Below are 13,929 nucleotides of genomic sequence, written 5' to 3' on the forward strand. Positions count from 1 at the left end.
GTTTTTTAGATTCCAGATATAATGAGATTATACAGTATTTATCTGTTTCTGACTGACTTATTTTGCTTAGCATAATGCCCTCAAGTTTCATCCATGTTATCACAAATGGCAGGATTCTCTTCTTTTTTTGTGAATGAATATATATATACCACTATATATATATATATATATATCGCCTTATATATATCACTTTATTTATCCATTAATCTGCCGATAGACACTTCAGCTGTTTCCATGTCTTGACTATTGTAAATAATGCTGCAATGACCATGGGGTGCAGATACCTCTTTGATGTAGTGATTTCATTTCCTTCAGCTATATACCCAGAAGGGAAATTGCTAGATCATATGATAGTTCTATTTTTAATTTTTTGAGGAACCTCTATGGAATTCTTATGGAACTATTTGCCATAATGACTGTACCAATTTAATTCCCCCCAACAGTGCACAAGGGTTTCCTTTTCTCCACATCCTTGCCAGCACTTGTTATTTTTTTTTTTTTTTTTTTGGGTAAGAAGTAGATTTATTAATATCCTTTGTAAAGAGGTTACAAGAAAATGGGGCTTGAAGAGGGTGGTCATGTCCCAGGTCTCGGGTGAGTTCCTGGGACAGGCCACCAAGTGAGGGTCCGTGGCTTCTCACAAGAAAGAATTAAACCATAGTAAAATGAAAGCATAGATACACATTCCATAGGTAGAATGCAGTCCATCTTGGAAGAGGAGAGCATCCTCTCTCTTCTATTTGATAATAGCCATTCTAACAGGCATGAGGTGATATCTCACTGTAGTTTTGATTTGCAGTTCCCTGATGATTAGTGATGTTGAACACCTTTTCATGTACCTGTTAGCCATCTCTGTATCTTTTTTGGGAAAATGTCTATTCGGTCTTTTGCCCATTTTAAAATCACATTGTTTTTTGTTTTGAGTAATATCTGTTCCTAATATATTTAGAATATAACCCCTTATCAGATATATGGTTTGCAAATGTTTTTGCCCAATTCATAGGTTGCTTTTTCATTTTGTTGATTGTTTCTTTTGCTGTGTAGAAGATTTTTGGTTTGATGTAGTCCAATTTGTTTATTTTTGTTTTTGTTTCTTGTGCTTTTGGTGTCATATCCAAAATATCATTGCCAAGACTAATATCAAGGAGCTTTTCCCTTATCTTCTAAGCGTTTTACATTTAAGTCTTTAATCCATTTCAAGTTATTTTTGTGAAAAATGTAAGATAAGGATCCAGTTTCATTCTTCTGCATGTGAATACCCAGTTTTCCTAGCACCACTTATTGAAGAGACTGTCTTTTCCCTATTGACTATTTTTGACTCCCTTGTCAAATATTAGTTGACTACGCATGCATGGGTTTACTTCTGGCTCTTTATTCTGTTCCATTGCTCTGTGTGTCTGTTTTTATGCCAGTACTATACTGTTCTGATTACTGTAGCTTTGTAATATAGTTTGAAATCAGGAAGTGTGTTTCTTACAATTTTGTTCTTTCTTAAAATTGCTTTGGCTATATGGGTCTTTTATGGTTACGTATAAATTTTAGGATTGTTTTTTCTATTTCTGTGAAAAACACCACTAGAATCTTGATAGGGATGTATCTATGGATGGCTTTGCGTAGTAGGAGCATTTTAAAAATATTAGTTCTTCCAATCCATGAACATGGGATATATATATATTTTTTACTTGTGTCTTCTTCAATTTTTTTCATCAATGTTTTAATAGTTTTCACCGTATAGATTTTTCACCTCCTTGGTTAAATTTACTCCTAAGAATTTTATTGTTTTTGATACTATTGTAAATGGAATAGTTTTATTTCTTTTATAGATATTGTTAGTGTGTATAAATACAACTGATTTTCATGTATTGATTTTGTATCCTGCAACTTTATTTATTTATTAGTTCTAACAGTTTTTTGATAGAGTCTTTAGAGTTTTCTCTACATAAGATCATGTCATCTGCAAATGGAGATGATTTTACTTCTTCCTTTCCGATTTGCATGCCTTTTTCTTTCTTTTTTTTTTTTTTTTTTTTGCTTGATTTCTCTGGCTAGGGCTTCCAGTATTATGTAAATAGGAGTGGTGAGAGAGTGCACCATTTTCTTTTTCCTGATCTTAGAGGAAAAGCTTTTAGCCTTTCACTGTTGAGTGTGATATTAGCTGTGGGCTTGTCTGTATAGTTCATGTTTGTTTTTATTAGAGAGGGAGTATAGTGTAATACATAAGACCATAAGGTTCAGATTGCCATTTGCAAATTCTGAGTTTCACCACATACTAACTATGACTTTTCTGCAGTTCTTTTGATATTTCTTTGTATTTTAAAATATGGATTTTTCCAATAGAGGACATTCCAAGGTGTGATTATTTCATAATCACCTAATATCTTCAAATACTTTCTAGCATCTTACATGTAACTAAAATGTCTTCTGGCTGAATTGTTAACAAGAGACAGTACAGGGCAGATAATAAACCCTGAGGCACATCTGGAGATGTATCCTGATATCATTTCATCCTGTCATAACCCTTGAATTTAAAGAGGACAGAAACTGAAAGGGAGTAAATTAAATACTGGTAGGTACATGAGTTTGTCTGTGTGTTTCTAAAGTGTTCTGCTTCATCTTCCAGGTCGAGGTCTCCCGGCAGGACAAGCTGAGGTAGAGATGATAGAACGTGCCCGGGAGAAGCGTGCTTGGGAAGCCACTCTCCCCACTCTGAGTGACACCTCCCAGTTTGAGAAGAGGAGGAGGATGATGAATGCCATGGAGAGGAAGGAGTGGGCCTTCAGAGAGCAGGAGATCGAAAAGTAGGTTCTTAATCACCCAGATAATTGCTTCTGCACAGATGGGATTAATGTTAATACTTTTAACATATAGAGAGTTTACCCAAATGTATGGGTTTAAAAGCAATCCTTAATCTGTATAGTTAGGAAATTGGGCTTCAGGAACAATAGCTCTATAATTTTCTCTCCAATAATATAAAAATGTATAATGCCTTCTTTGTGTGTGTAGTTCAGTGTGGAACCCAAATTTAAACAATTCCTCAAGGCATCTCTGATTCTTCTCTTCCCTTTTCTCTTTAGAGTCTTACCTAGAATCCCACTGATTTCTGCAAAATGTCTTTCAAACTGTCCTTTTCTGTTCATTCCCAGTGCCACGGTCCCTAGACTTTGGCCCTCTTCCTATCCATCAAACAGCCTCTTGGCTGACCCCATCTCTTTCCCCCTGGTACTGGATTCACCGTCAGTACACCTTGGGTTCTAGCTATAGCCAATGAGGCATTTTTCTGTTTAAAAGACAAACAGTGGAACTTTTCAATTAAGAGATGAGCTCATAGTACATAAGTAATAATATGCTAAGGTATTTCTCATTGAATTTTCAGTCATTTTAACTGATGTATTTTCAGTAATGAGGTTGTCTCTGGAATATGTAGAAATGATGAGGACCAAAAAATTACAGCTCCCTAGCAAGAAGGAAAGGAAAGGAAGTTTGAGGGTGCCATTTGTTCCAGGCTGTGCTGAGGTACTTCATTGCTCATAGAAGTACTACCAAGCCCCTGACAGTGTGCTTACATGCAAGCAAGCTAGGGACCAATAGACTTAGGGATTCAGTGTGGTTCTGAATTCAAAATATGTTTATCTTTTTGCAACACCTTCTGATTAACCCTGAATGCAGACTGTGATGTTTGGTTAAAAGCTTACAATTTAATAGAAAATAGTGTTTGGGGCAGAGTAGGTGTCACATACTCAATCCTGTCTGCAGAAATTTAAATTTATTGCTGCAATTTGAAGAGGAATATTCTTGTCAGAAGGACATTAAGAATATTAAAAATGTATCTGGCCAGAATGAAGATATCACCTGAGAACATGAGTACTTTGGTTAAACTGAGGTTAATTTTAATAAATATATTTTGAGTCCCTCCTCAGGACTGGAAACAGGAAACTGCTTTACCCTGACAGAGCTCCTTATGGACCATTGGAACAGGGGGTGCGGGGTGGAAGGGGGGCAGGTGGGTGGGGATGGAGTGAAAGACCTTAAAACCAATAACTCACAGGCAGTATCTTCAGGTGATGTGCTGCTCTATACACAAAGAGCTAGGGGAACCCAGGCAGGAGAACAGTTAGTTCTGTTTGAGAACTAACAGATATTTAGTAGATATTTGGGAAAATTACTGAGATGAGGTAGCTTCTGAGCTGTATGTAGAAGGATGAGTAAAGAGCTATCAGGTAGATGATAATATTGATGATGATGGTGATGGAGATGATAATGATGATATTCATAAAGCATTCAACACTTACAGAGGGCTTATTTCATGCTTGAGCTAAGTTCTAAGCCAGTAGTGCTCAGAGTGTGGTCCACAGATGAGTAGCATCAGCACTTACCTGGGAACTTGTTAGAAATGCAAATTCTCAGGTTCCATCCCAGACCTACTGAATCAGGGGACGGGGCACAGCAATTTGTGTCATAGCAAGTCCTCCAGGTTATCTGATGTATGCTCAAGTTTGAGAACTACTGTTCTAGCATGCTGTGTACATTCACTCATTTAACGTTCACAACAACCTTAGGGGATGGATACTATTATTATGTTCATTTTATGATTGAAGAGGCTGAGGTAAGTGATGAAGTTGAGAATTGAACCTAGGATTTCCAACTCTAGAAAGAAAGGGGACTGTTGGTGTGTGCTTATTTTTAAAAACGCCTACCTCCCTGTATTTACTTGTCACTGTTTCCCTACCCTCCCATGTATATTCACTTTGAGAACCTCCACCAGTATAACATGTTTGCTCTGTCTATAGTCCTTTTTTTTTTTTTTTTTGCGGTTCCCAGGCCTCTCACTGCTGTGGCCTCTCCCGTCGCGGAGCACAGGCTCCAGACACGCAGGCTCAGTGGCCATGGTCCACAGGCCCAGCTGCTCCGCGGCATGTGGGATCCTCCCAGACCGGGGCACGAACCCGTGTCCCCTGCATTGGCAGGCGGACTCTCAACCACTGCGCCACCAGGGAAGCCCTGTCTCTAGTCCTTTTGAGTAGAATATTCAGCTCTCTCTGCTGAGGCCGCACTTCTCCCTTGTCAATGTGGCAAATCTCAACCCTTGTTTATCCTCAAGTGCTGAGTTAATGGCTCCTGAAGGAAGGCTTCCCCACCATCCCCCTCCTTCCCTTTGATCAACTGGGAATAGTGCTAGAAGAGGCGCTCTGCCATTTCTTCTCCCACCGGAGTCTTTTCATTCTTTTGGCCTGGTATGTATCTCCCTGTGTTGTAAATGTTGGTTTATATGTCTACTCCACTAGAACAGTGCTTCTTGAGACAACGTATTTTATCTTGTTCACCATTGTTTATTCCCTGCCTGGCATAAATATTTGACAAATGAATGACTGAATAAATTACTGTGTAAATTTTTAAGTAAGAGTAAAATATTCAAATCTCCATTTTAGAAAGGAAAATCTTGACCACTATGTGGAACAAAGATTGGAAGGGGGAAAGACTAGACTAACAACCAGAGTCCAAGTCAGGAGAGAGATGACAAAGACATGTGCTAGGGAACAGATGTAAGAAGTGTTTTAGAGAAGGAATCATTAGAGGAGGGAAGAAGGTTAAGAGAAGGGGTAGATTTCTGGGGGAATAGAATGAGTGAGGTTTTTTTGAGGTTGTCAGGGGATATAGCTGGAGATTCAAGTAGATAGAAGTTCTAGTTCAGAAATACCTGGTCTGAAGTACAAATTTTGAAGTCATATGTACACATAAGCAAGTAGTCCTGGGAGAACAAGGTGAAGGTGAAGGGAAGGGAAGCGAAGAATAATTATCTATATGTGTCAGCTGCTGGCATTTTCACATTCACCACTTAAGGCTGCATGCCACAACCTCATTTTCTCTCACTCCTCCTATTACTTAACCCTCCAGCAATACCAGTCGACCTGGAACTATGCACAAACATTCGCTGTTCACTTAGGCCCATCTGCCTGGAGAACCCTTTTTTACCCCATCTACCTAGCAAACTCTTTTTTGTCCTTCAGAACTATACCCATACATATTCCTCTTATACAGAGACTCACCATTGAGTTGCCACCCCAAACCCCCAATTCATTTGTCACACTTTTGCCAGAGTGGTCTTTTTAAGATACATGAATATGATACCAGCCCAAAGAGAAGCTTCTGTTTATGGCAAGTGTTCCCTTTCTCTGTAGTAGAGCACCCTATCTGAGAGATTGTAGACTTCTTTATGTTTTGTGATTTACTTGAAGACTGCAGGAGATTCGCCTGGAAGTTCTAAAAGAGCTGCTGAAGAAGCGTGATGAGAATCAAAATGAAGTAAACATGGCGTGCTTGAATGCCCAGTGGTCTAAACTGCAGGAGGTGAAGGAGGCAAAGTTGGCACAGATTCACCACACACACGTATCAGGTGATGGTGCAGTATGAACCGTGAAAAGAATGGAAAAGTTGGCTCTGCTTTGGGTCTTTGACCAAACCTGATTTAACTGTGATATAATTCTTTTTTGGTCCTATTGTTAGTTAATAGATAAGGAACAGGAGATGAGTTATTTCTCAAAAGTAGAAGGGTGGAGGAAAATTCCTTACTAAGAAAATCAAGTAATTATGTTCTAACAGGTAGTCAAGTTATTGACATTATGGGGTGTGTGTGTGTTTGTGTGTGTAGGTGTTGGGCTCCCCATATTCATGGGCTGAGGCCCTGGATAGAGAGCCCTGTTTCTCAACTTTTTTTCATTGTTTCCACTAAAAAAGACATTCAGACATCTTTTTTCCAATTCATCCCCCTGCCATGAAATTTTAATACCACAGGTATACTGTATATCTGTTTATGTACTATAAATATATCTGTACTTTATACATAAAAAGAGGAGTCAGTGGAGGATTAAGAATAACTAAATAAAAAATTTAAATTAAGAAAATTTAACTTATTAGCATTTAGCTTTATTTGCTATATTTGCTGAGTGACTTTTAATATAATTAATTTACTTATAAAAATTGTAATGCATCGCTTATATATGCAAATTAGCAGTTTATACACATAATAGCAATGTAATCACATTAAAAATTATTCAAAATATTTTTCCTAGCGAAACAATTACAAAAAATTAAGTTAATCCCTTAAAAATTATTTTTAGTGAACTTTTAAACTTTTTCTTGATGTGAGAAAATAACTTTTAACTTAACTAGCTGCACCTATGCATTTAGATACTGTCAACATTTTTTCTTTTCAGTAGTTGACATAACTAGTGATGGGTTGACTTTCTTTTTTTTTTACTCCTCCTGTCCCTCTCTCTTGCCCTCTGGGATCACCTTCCCAAATAAACTACCTGTACGCATGCCTTTGTCTCAGGTTCTGCCTGTGGGGGAACCCAGGCTAAGGCACAACTCAAATGTCACTTCCTCAGGGGAGACCTTCAAGGACCCCCACCCCCAGATAAGTCAGGTCCCTGTTATCTGTTCTCACTGTTATATGCCCCTGAATTTTTGTGTGTGTGTGAGAAAATGACTTTTTACTTAACTAGGTGCTAGGTATGCATTTAGATATGGTCAACAGTTTTTTCTTTTCAGTACTAGATATAACCAATGATGGGTTGACTAATTTTTATAAATAACTATTAAAATGTAAACTATTTTAATGTAATTATGAAATCCCAAGTCACACACAGAAGCACTGAGGATCAAATATAAATAACATCCAAAAGGCAGCAGTGGCAAGTGCAACCACCTCTTTCAATTGTGACTTCAAAATCTCATATTGTTTTACACCCATTGAGAGTGCATGATGTAGAGCCTTCAAAAGGGGATGGGTCTGTGATGGGATTGAAAGAAAAGGAACAGGTGGAAGTAGTAAGCCTGACTCCTTAGATGAGTAAACTCCTACAGTGTACAGCTGAGACTGCCAAAAAATTCTGAAATCTATAAGCTTGGATATATTCTGATTTATTCTGGTGTTAGCCAAGATGGACAGAAATTTTTGAAGAACCTGTAGTCTTCCTTCCCTTTTAATTATTCTCTTAGGAGAGAATAATTCCCTCAGTCTCTACTGAAAACATGTAGTTTTCAGTTACTTTGAGTTTCTTTCATTCATTTGACAAACTTTCATTGAATACCTCTTTCTGGCCCAGAGCTTAGAATGCAGTTATAAAAGATTTTTGATGAGTAGCAATTGAGAACACTAGCTGATTCACCTTCTGTCACGGCCACCTGTCTCATGACAATCTGGATCACACAGATGTCAGATATATGTTTTAAGTGTTCTGGCTGCAGTGAGTGATCATAATGAAATTCATTCAGTTCAGTAGCCTTCCTGTGAATAAAACTATGGTTTACTAGTCTGCATTTGGACCATTCAGAACAATATTTTGGAGATAGTCATGGAGGTATGTTTTATTTTAGCAATCAGAAAACTTTTGGGAAAGGGAAAGAATATAGAAGGGAAGTTGGAGAGAAGAAATATCATCAAGGATTATTCTGATTATGCATCACAGGTCTATGGACCTCTATCTCGCCTTGGTCGTTTCACAGACAACAACTCAGAGGACTTTGTAGTAAAAAACCACTATCTCAACACCTATGAAGGTAAGCAATTCACATAATTACAAGTCTAGTATAAGAGGATTATCTTAGAAATATAAATATATAAAATATAGCAGTTTAGATTAAAAGCTAATCAAAAATTAAAATATTTGCAAGAAATAGCAATTACATGTTTAGTATTATTAATAATATGAGTTCATAGAAACCAATAAAAACTTCTAAGACCCAAATAAATAAATGGATACACTATGCAACAATTTGTTAAGGAGTAAAGTCAGTAAACTACTAAACATTTAAACATGTTTAATGTCAGTAAAATCAAAGTTTTGCAAAAATGAAATAGAAAAAATTTTATACCAGGTTTGTGAAGCAAACAAGAAATATATAATAAAATCGGCTCTTTATGAAGAAATGCCAGAAAACTAGTGGGCAAGGGGATGGATAAGTAGGGGATAAATTAGTGGAGAGGGTTATACCTGTTATAAAGTCCAAGAGAGGCTTTTTAAAATTATTTAAATTTCAGTTGAGAGGTTGGAGTATCACATGGCCAAGATCATGAGTTGATGCTCACACAATTGAACTTGCACCTCTGGCTGACCATCTCCAGAGCTGAATATGATAACCTGGTGTACATCCACTTTAGAATGGTGGTGCCATGTTTCATATGATCAATAATTTTCTGTCTATTATTGTGGAATGTTACATTTTTGTAGGGCAATGTTTTCATTTTAGAATGCATTTCTTATTTTATAATCTAAGTCATCAAGAATATAAGTTAATTATATAGAAATTTCCTTTATATTTCAGGGACAATTCAATTATATGAGGTACACCTTATCAATAATTCTAAATGAAACCACTTGGCAAACAGCTACTAAAATTAACAGCATGCTTTCAAATGATGTATTTAAGTACCGGATACTAAACATGTACTTCTTTCCTACAGGATTAGTCGAACTTGAGTCATGTCTCCCAGATTTTGTGACACAACCCCGAATCAGATCTCCAAAACCAAAAGTCACTACCACCAAAGATGGTTTTCTAAAGAGGGCTGCAAGGATGGACCATGAGTTGGCAGAGTTTCATAAGGTATAATTCTTATCTGGAAGACAAGATGCTTCTAGTGTGACTTTTACAGAGATATACTACACTCCAAAAATTGTACTTTGTCTTGGGCAGCAATGTCCAGTAGTTCTCAACACACAAGCCTACATTCTTTCTCCTCTCTAGACTTTTCTACCAGTTACCTGTGCTGTGCCGATCAGTGCTTTTCCCCCTCATTTCAAACTGTAGGGAAACCTCTTAGAGGTTATTCTCCCCATTTGCAGAAGTCACGCTACTTTCTAAAAGTTGTTCTGACTTTGGAGCTACACAATAAAATGTGACACAACACTGAGGTGTAACAAGTTTCTAGGGTTCAGGATTACTGTTGATTTTAATAGTGTAATAGGCCTCATTTTCTCCCTTTTAGATTTGTTACCAGGGCTTCATGAAGAAAGGGAGTCATGTTCAGCATCCCACTCATCTAGTTTAAACTCAACTAAATGAGAAAGTTTGACGGTCATCTCCCATGAGCCAGCTGTATAGCTTCATCCGTCAGCTTCGCTTTCTCTTTTGTTAATTGGACTATAGGTGTTCACACTTGGATACATTTGAATCCTTAGTATATGACAGTGGTGCTCTATCTTTAGCCTGCATCAGAATCACCTGGAGGGCTTGTTAAAACACATGTTGCTGGGCCTCACCCCCAAAGTTTCTGATTCAGTAGGGGTGGGGCTGGATTACTTGCATTTTTTTGCAAGTTTCTAGGGGATGCTGATGCTGCAGGAACCACACTTTGAGACTCACTGATTTAAGACATACCCTCATCACTGGTCCATGTATGTTTGTTTGTTCAGTTAGTAATAGCATAAAGATCCATGGGAGCCCACACTCAAGATAAAAATTAGGACCTTGATAATCATTTACTTATATCTGTGTGGTTCTTTCCCACATTATCCCCATCTCCATTTACCGATTCTGAATTCTATGTTTATCATTTTCTCACTTTCTGTAAGATTTTTGGTAGATATTCTTTATTAGAGTATGGAAGTTCCCTTTTATTCCTAATTCACTGAAGCTTTTTAATCATGTGTTTATGTTGATTTTTATCAAATGTTTTGTCTGTATCTATTGAGATAATTATATATTTTTTCTTTAAAAAATTATTATTGTAATAGGGAATATTTATAGTTTTTTACAGATATTAAACTGTCCTCACATACTTATTAGGAACATAACTTGGTCAGGATGTATTATTTTTATACGTTATTGGATTTGATTTACTGATATTTTGTTCAGAATTTTTTTTCTGTATTCATGAGTGAAATGGCCTTATTTTTCTTTCTCAGTTTGACTATATGTGGCATCGGTGTCAGAGTTACACAGGTCTTCTGAAATGAATTGGGGGGTATTCCTTCTTTTCTACTTTGAAAAGAGTTTAAATAAGTTTGAGATGATCTTTTTCTTCAGTTTGGTAGGATATTCATATAAAATTATCTGAGACGGATGTTTTCTTCATGGGAAAAATTGTAAGCACTCCTTCAATTTCCTTACAACTTACAGAACTTTCTGCAGCATTTTGGTAAATTATATTTTCTTTACAAATTCCGTTTCACCTAACTTTTCAGATTTTTTTGCATATGGTTGTTGATAGTATTATCAATACTTTAAAATCTTTTTAGTGTTTATCTATAATCATGCCCACTCTTTTCATTCATAATATTATTTATTTGTGCTTTAACTCTTTTTCCTTAATCAATTTTACTGGAGGCTTGTTTATTTTCTTGGTATTTTTTCCAAACATTTGAACTTTTGATTTTGTTGATTATGTAAATTTTTTTCAATTACATTAATTCCCACCCATATTTATTTTGTCTTTCTTTCTCCTTTCTTTGGGTTAGTTTTGTGGTTCTTTTCCTAACTTAAAATAGACATGTAGCTCATTAATTTTCAGGCACTCATCAGTTTTATATAATATTTAAAGCTAACCATTTCCTTCAAAACACTGATTTTGGTACATCCCATTAGTTTTGACATATAGTTTGGCATTATCATTAATATCTAATTTTTTAAAACATCCATTGTGATTTTTGGACCTGTGAGTATTTAACAATGTGTTTAAAATTTCCAAATATGCAGGAATTGTAACTAATTTTCTAATGAATTTCTCAATTGCTCTATCGTCAGAGATCTTAGCCTGTATGATACCTATTCTTTGAAATTTAGTGAGGCTTGCTTTGTGAACTAGTATAGTATATGTGATTTTACATATAAAATAATCTAAATCCACCTTCAAATAATACTATAACTACACGTGTCATGCAGATACCTTATAGTAGATTATTCCCAATTCCTCCCTACTGTCCCTGTGACATTGCTCATTCATTTCATTGATCCATATGCTATAATCACCCAATACATTTTTACTATCATATCATTTACTATCAATACATTTTTACTATCACTATGATTTAACAGTTATACTTTAGATCAATTAAAAATAAGAAAAAATATTTCATTTTACCTTTATTTATTCCATCTGTTCCACTCTTCCTTTCTTATATAGATCCAAGTTTCTGACGTATATCATTTTGCTCCTGCCTGAAGAACTTGTTTTACCATTTATTACAGGGCAGGTCTGCTGGAAATGAACTCCTTCAGTTTTTATTTGTCTCAGAAAGTCTGTATGAATCATTTACTTTCTTTGACATATAATTCACATACCATAAAGTTAACCCTTGTATACAATTCAGTTATGTGTAGCATACTTATAAGATTGTTCTACCATCAACACTGTCTAATTCCAGAACATTCTCATCATCCTCAAAAGAAACCCCATACCCATTAGCAGTCACAACCAATTACCCTCTTCCCCGTACCACCTGGCAACCACTAATTTCCTTTCTTTTTATGGATTTGCCTATTCTGTACATTTCATATAAATACAACGATACAACATATGGCCTTTTGTGTTTGGCTTCCTTCATGTAGCATAATGTCTTCAAAGTTCATCCATGTTGGAGCATGTCTCAGTATTTACTTACTTTTTATGCTTGCATAATATTCCATTGTGTGGATATACCACATTTTGTTAATCTACGTATCAGTTGATGGAAATTTGAGTTGTTTCTACTTTTTGTCTATTTTTGTATAAATAATGCTGATATGCACATTCACGTACATGTTTTTTAGTTTTCTTGGGTCTATACCTAGGAGTAATTTCTGCGTCACATGGTAACTCTATATTATACTTTTTGAGGAACTGCCAGACTGTTAAAAGTGGCTGCACTATTTTACATTCCCACCAGCAATGTATGCGTGTTCCAATTTTTGCACATCTTTTCCATCTCTTGTTATTTTCCATCTTTCTTATTGTAGCCATCCTAGAGTGTGTGAGGGGATATATCACTGTGGATTTGATTTGTATTTGTCTAATAATTAATGAATTTTGTCACCTTTTCATGTTATTTGTATATCTTTTTTGGAGAAATGTCTATTCAGATACTCTGCTTATTTTTTAATTGAGTTTCTTTTTATTGTTTATCATAAACATTATTTTTAATGTTTGTATTGGTTTTTAAAAATTTTTAATTTTATATATTTTTTTATACAGCAGGTTCTTATTAGTCATCAATTTTATACACATCAGTGTACATGTCAGACCCAATCTCCCAATTCATCCCACCACCACCCCAACCCCCCGGCCACTTTCCCCTCTTGGTATCCATATTTTGTTCTCTACATCTGTGTCTCAATTTCTGTCCTGCAAACCAGTTCATCTGTACCATTTTTCTAGGTTCCACATATATGTGTTAATATGTGATATTTGTTTTTCTCTTTCTGACTTACTTCATTATGACAGTCTCTAGATTCATCCACGTCTCTACAAATGACCCAATTTCATGCCTTTTTATGGCTGAGTAATATTCCATTGTATATATGTACCACATCTTCTTTATCCATTCATCTGTTGATGGGTATTTAGGTTGCCTCCATGACCTGGCTATTGTAAACAGTGCTGCAATGAACATTGGGGTGCATGTGTCTTTTTGAATTATGGTTTTCTCTGGGTGTATGCACAGTAGTGGGATGGCTGGGTCATATGGTAATTCTATTTTTAGTTTTTTAAGGAACGTCCATACTGTTCTCCATAGTGGCTGTATCAATTTACATTCCCACAAACAGTGCAAGAGGGATCCCTTTTCTCCACACCCTCTCCAGCTTTTGTTATTTGTAGATTTTCTGATGATGCCCATTCTAACTGGTGTGAGGTGATACTTCATTGTAGTTTTGATTTGCATTTCTCTAATAGTTAGTGATGTTGAGCAGCTTTTAATGTTCTTGGCCATCTGTATGTCTTCTTTGGAGAAA

At 36.1% G+C, this 13,929-nt stretch overlaps 1 protein-coding gene across 1 annotated transcript in view; it reads left to right on the forward strand.

Annotated features, from left to right (window-relative positions):
- CFAP91 (cilia and flagella associated protein 91) overlaps nucleotides 1–13,929 on the forward strand; it is a 148,180-nt gene that overhangs the window by 45,898 nt on the left and 88,353 nt on the right. The window contains exons 7-10 of the mRNA XM_082839854.1: nucleotides 2,621–2,798; nucleotides 6,234–6,391; nucleotides 8,377–8,559; nucleotides 9,464–9,606. Coding sequence (XP_082695980.1) covers nucleotides 2,621–2,798; nucleotides 6,234–6,391; nucleotides 8,377–8,559; nucleotides 9,464–9,606 — 662 coding nt within the window. The remainder of the gene's footprint in view (nucleotides 1–2,620; nucleotides 2,799–6,233; nucleotides 6,392–8,376; nucleotides 8,560–9,463; nucleotides 9,607–13,929) is intronic.

This window comes from Leucopleurus acutus (assembly GCF_964270905.1).
Source record: "Leucopleurus acutus genome assembly, chromosome: 5".
Classification (NCBI taxonomy): domain Eukaryota; kingdom Metazoa; phylum Chordata; class Mammalia; order Artiodactyla; family Delphinidae; genus Leucopleurus; species Leucopleurus acutus.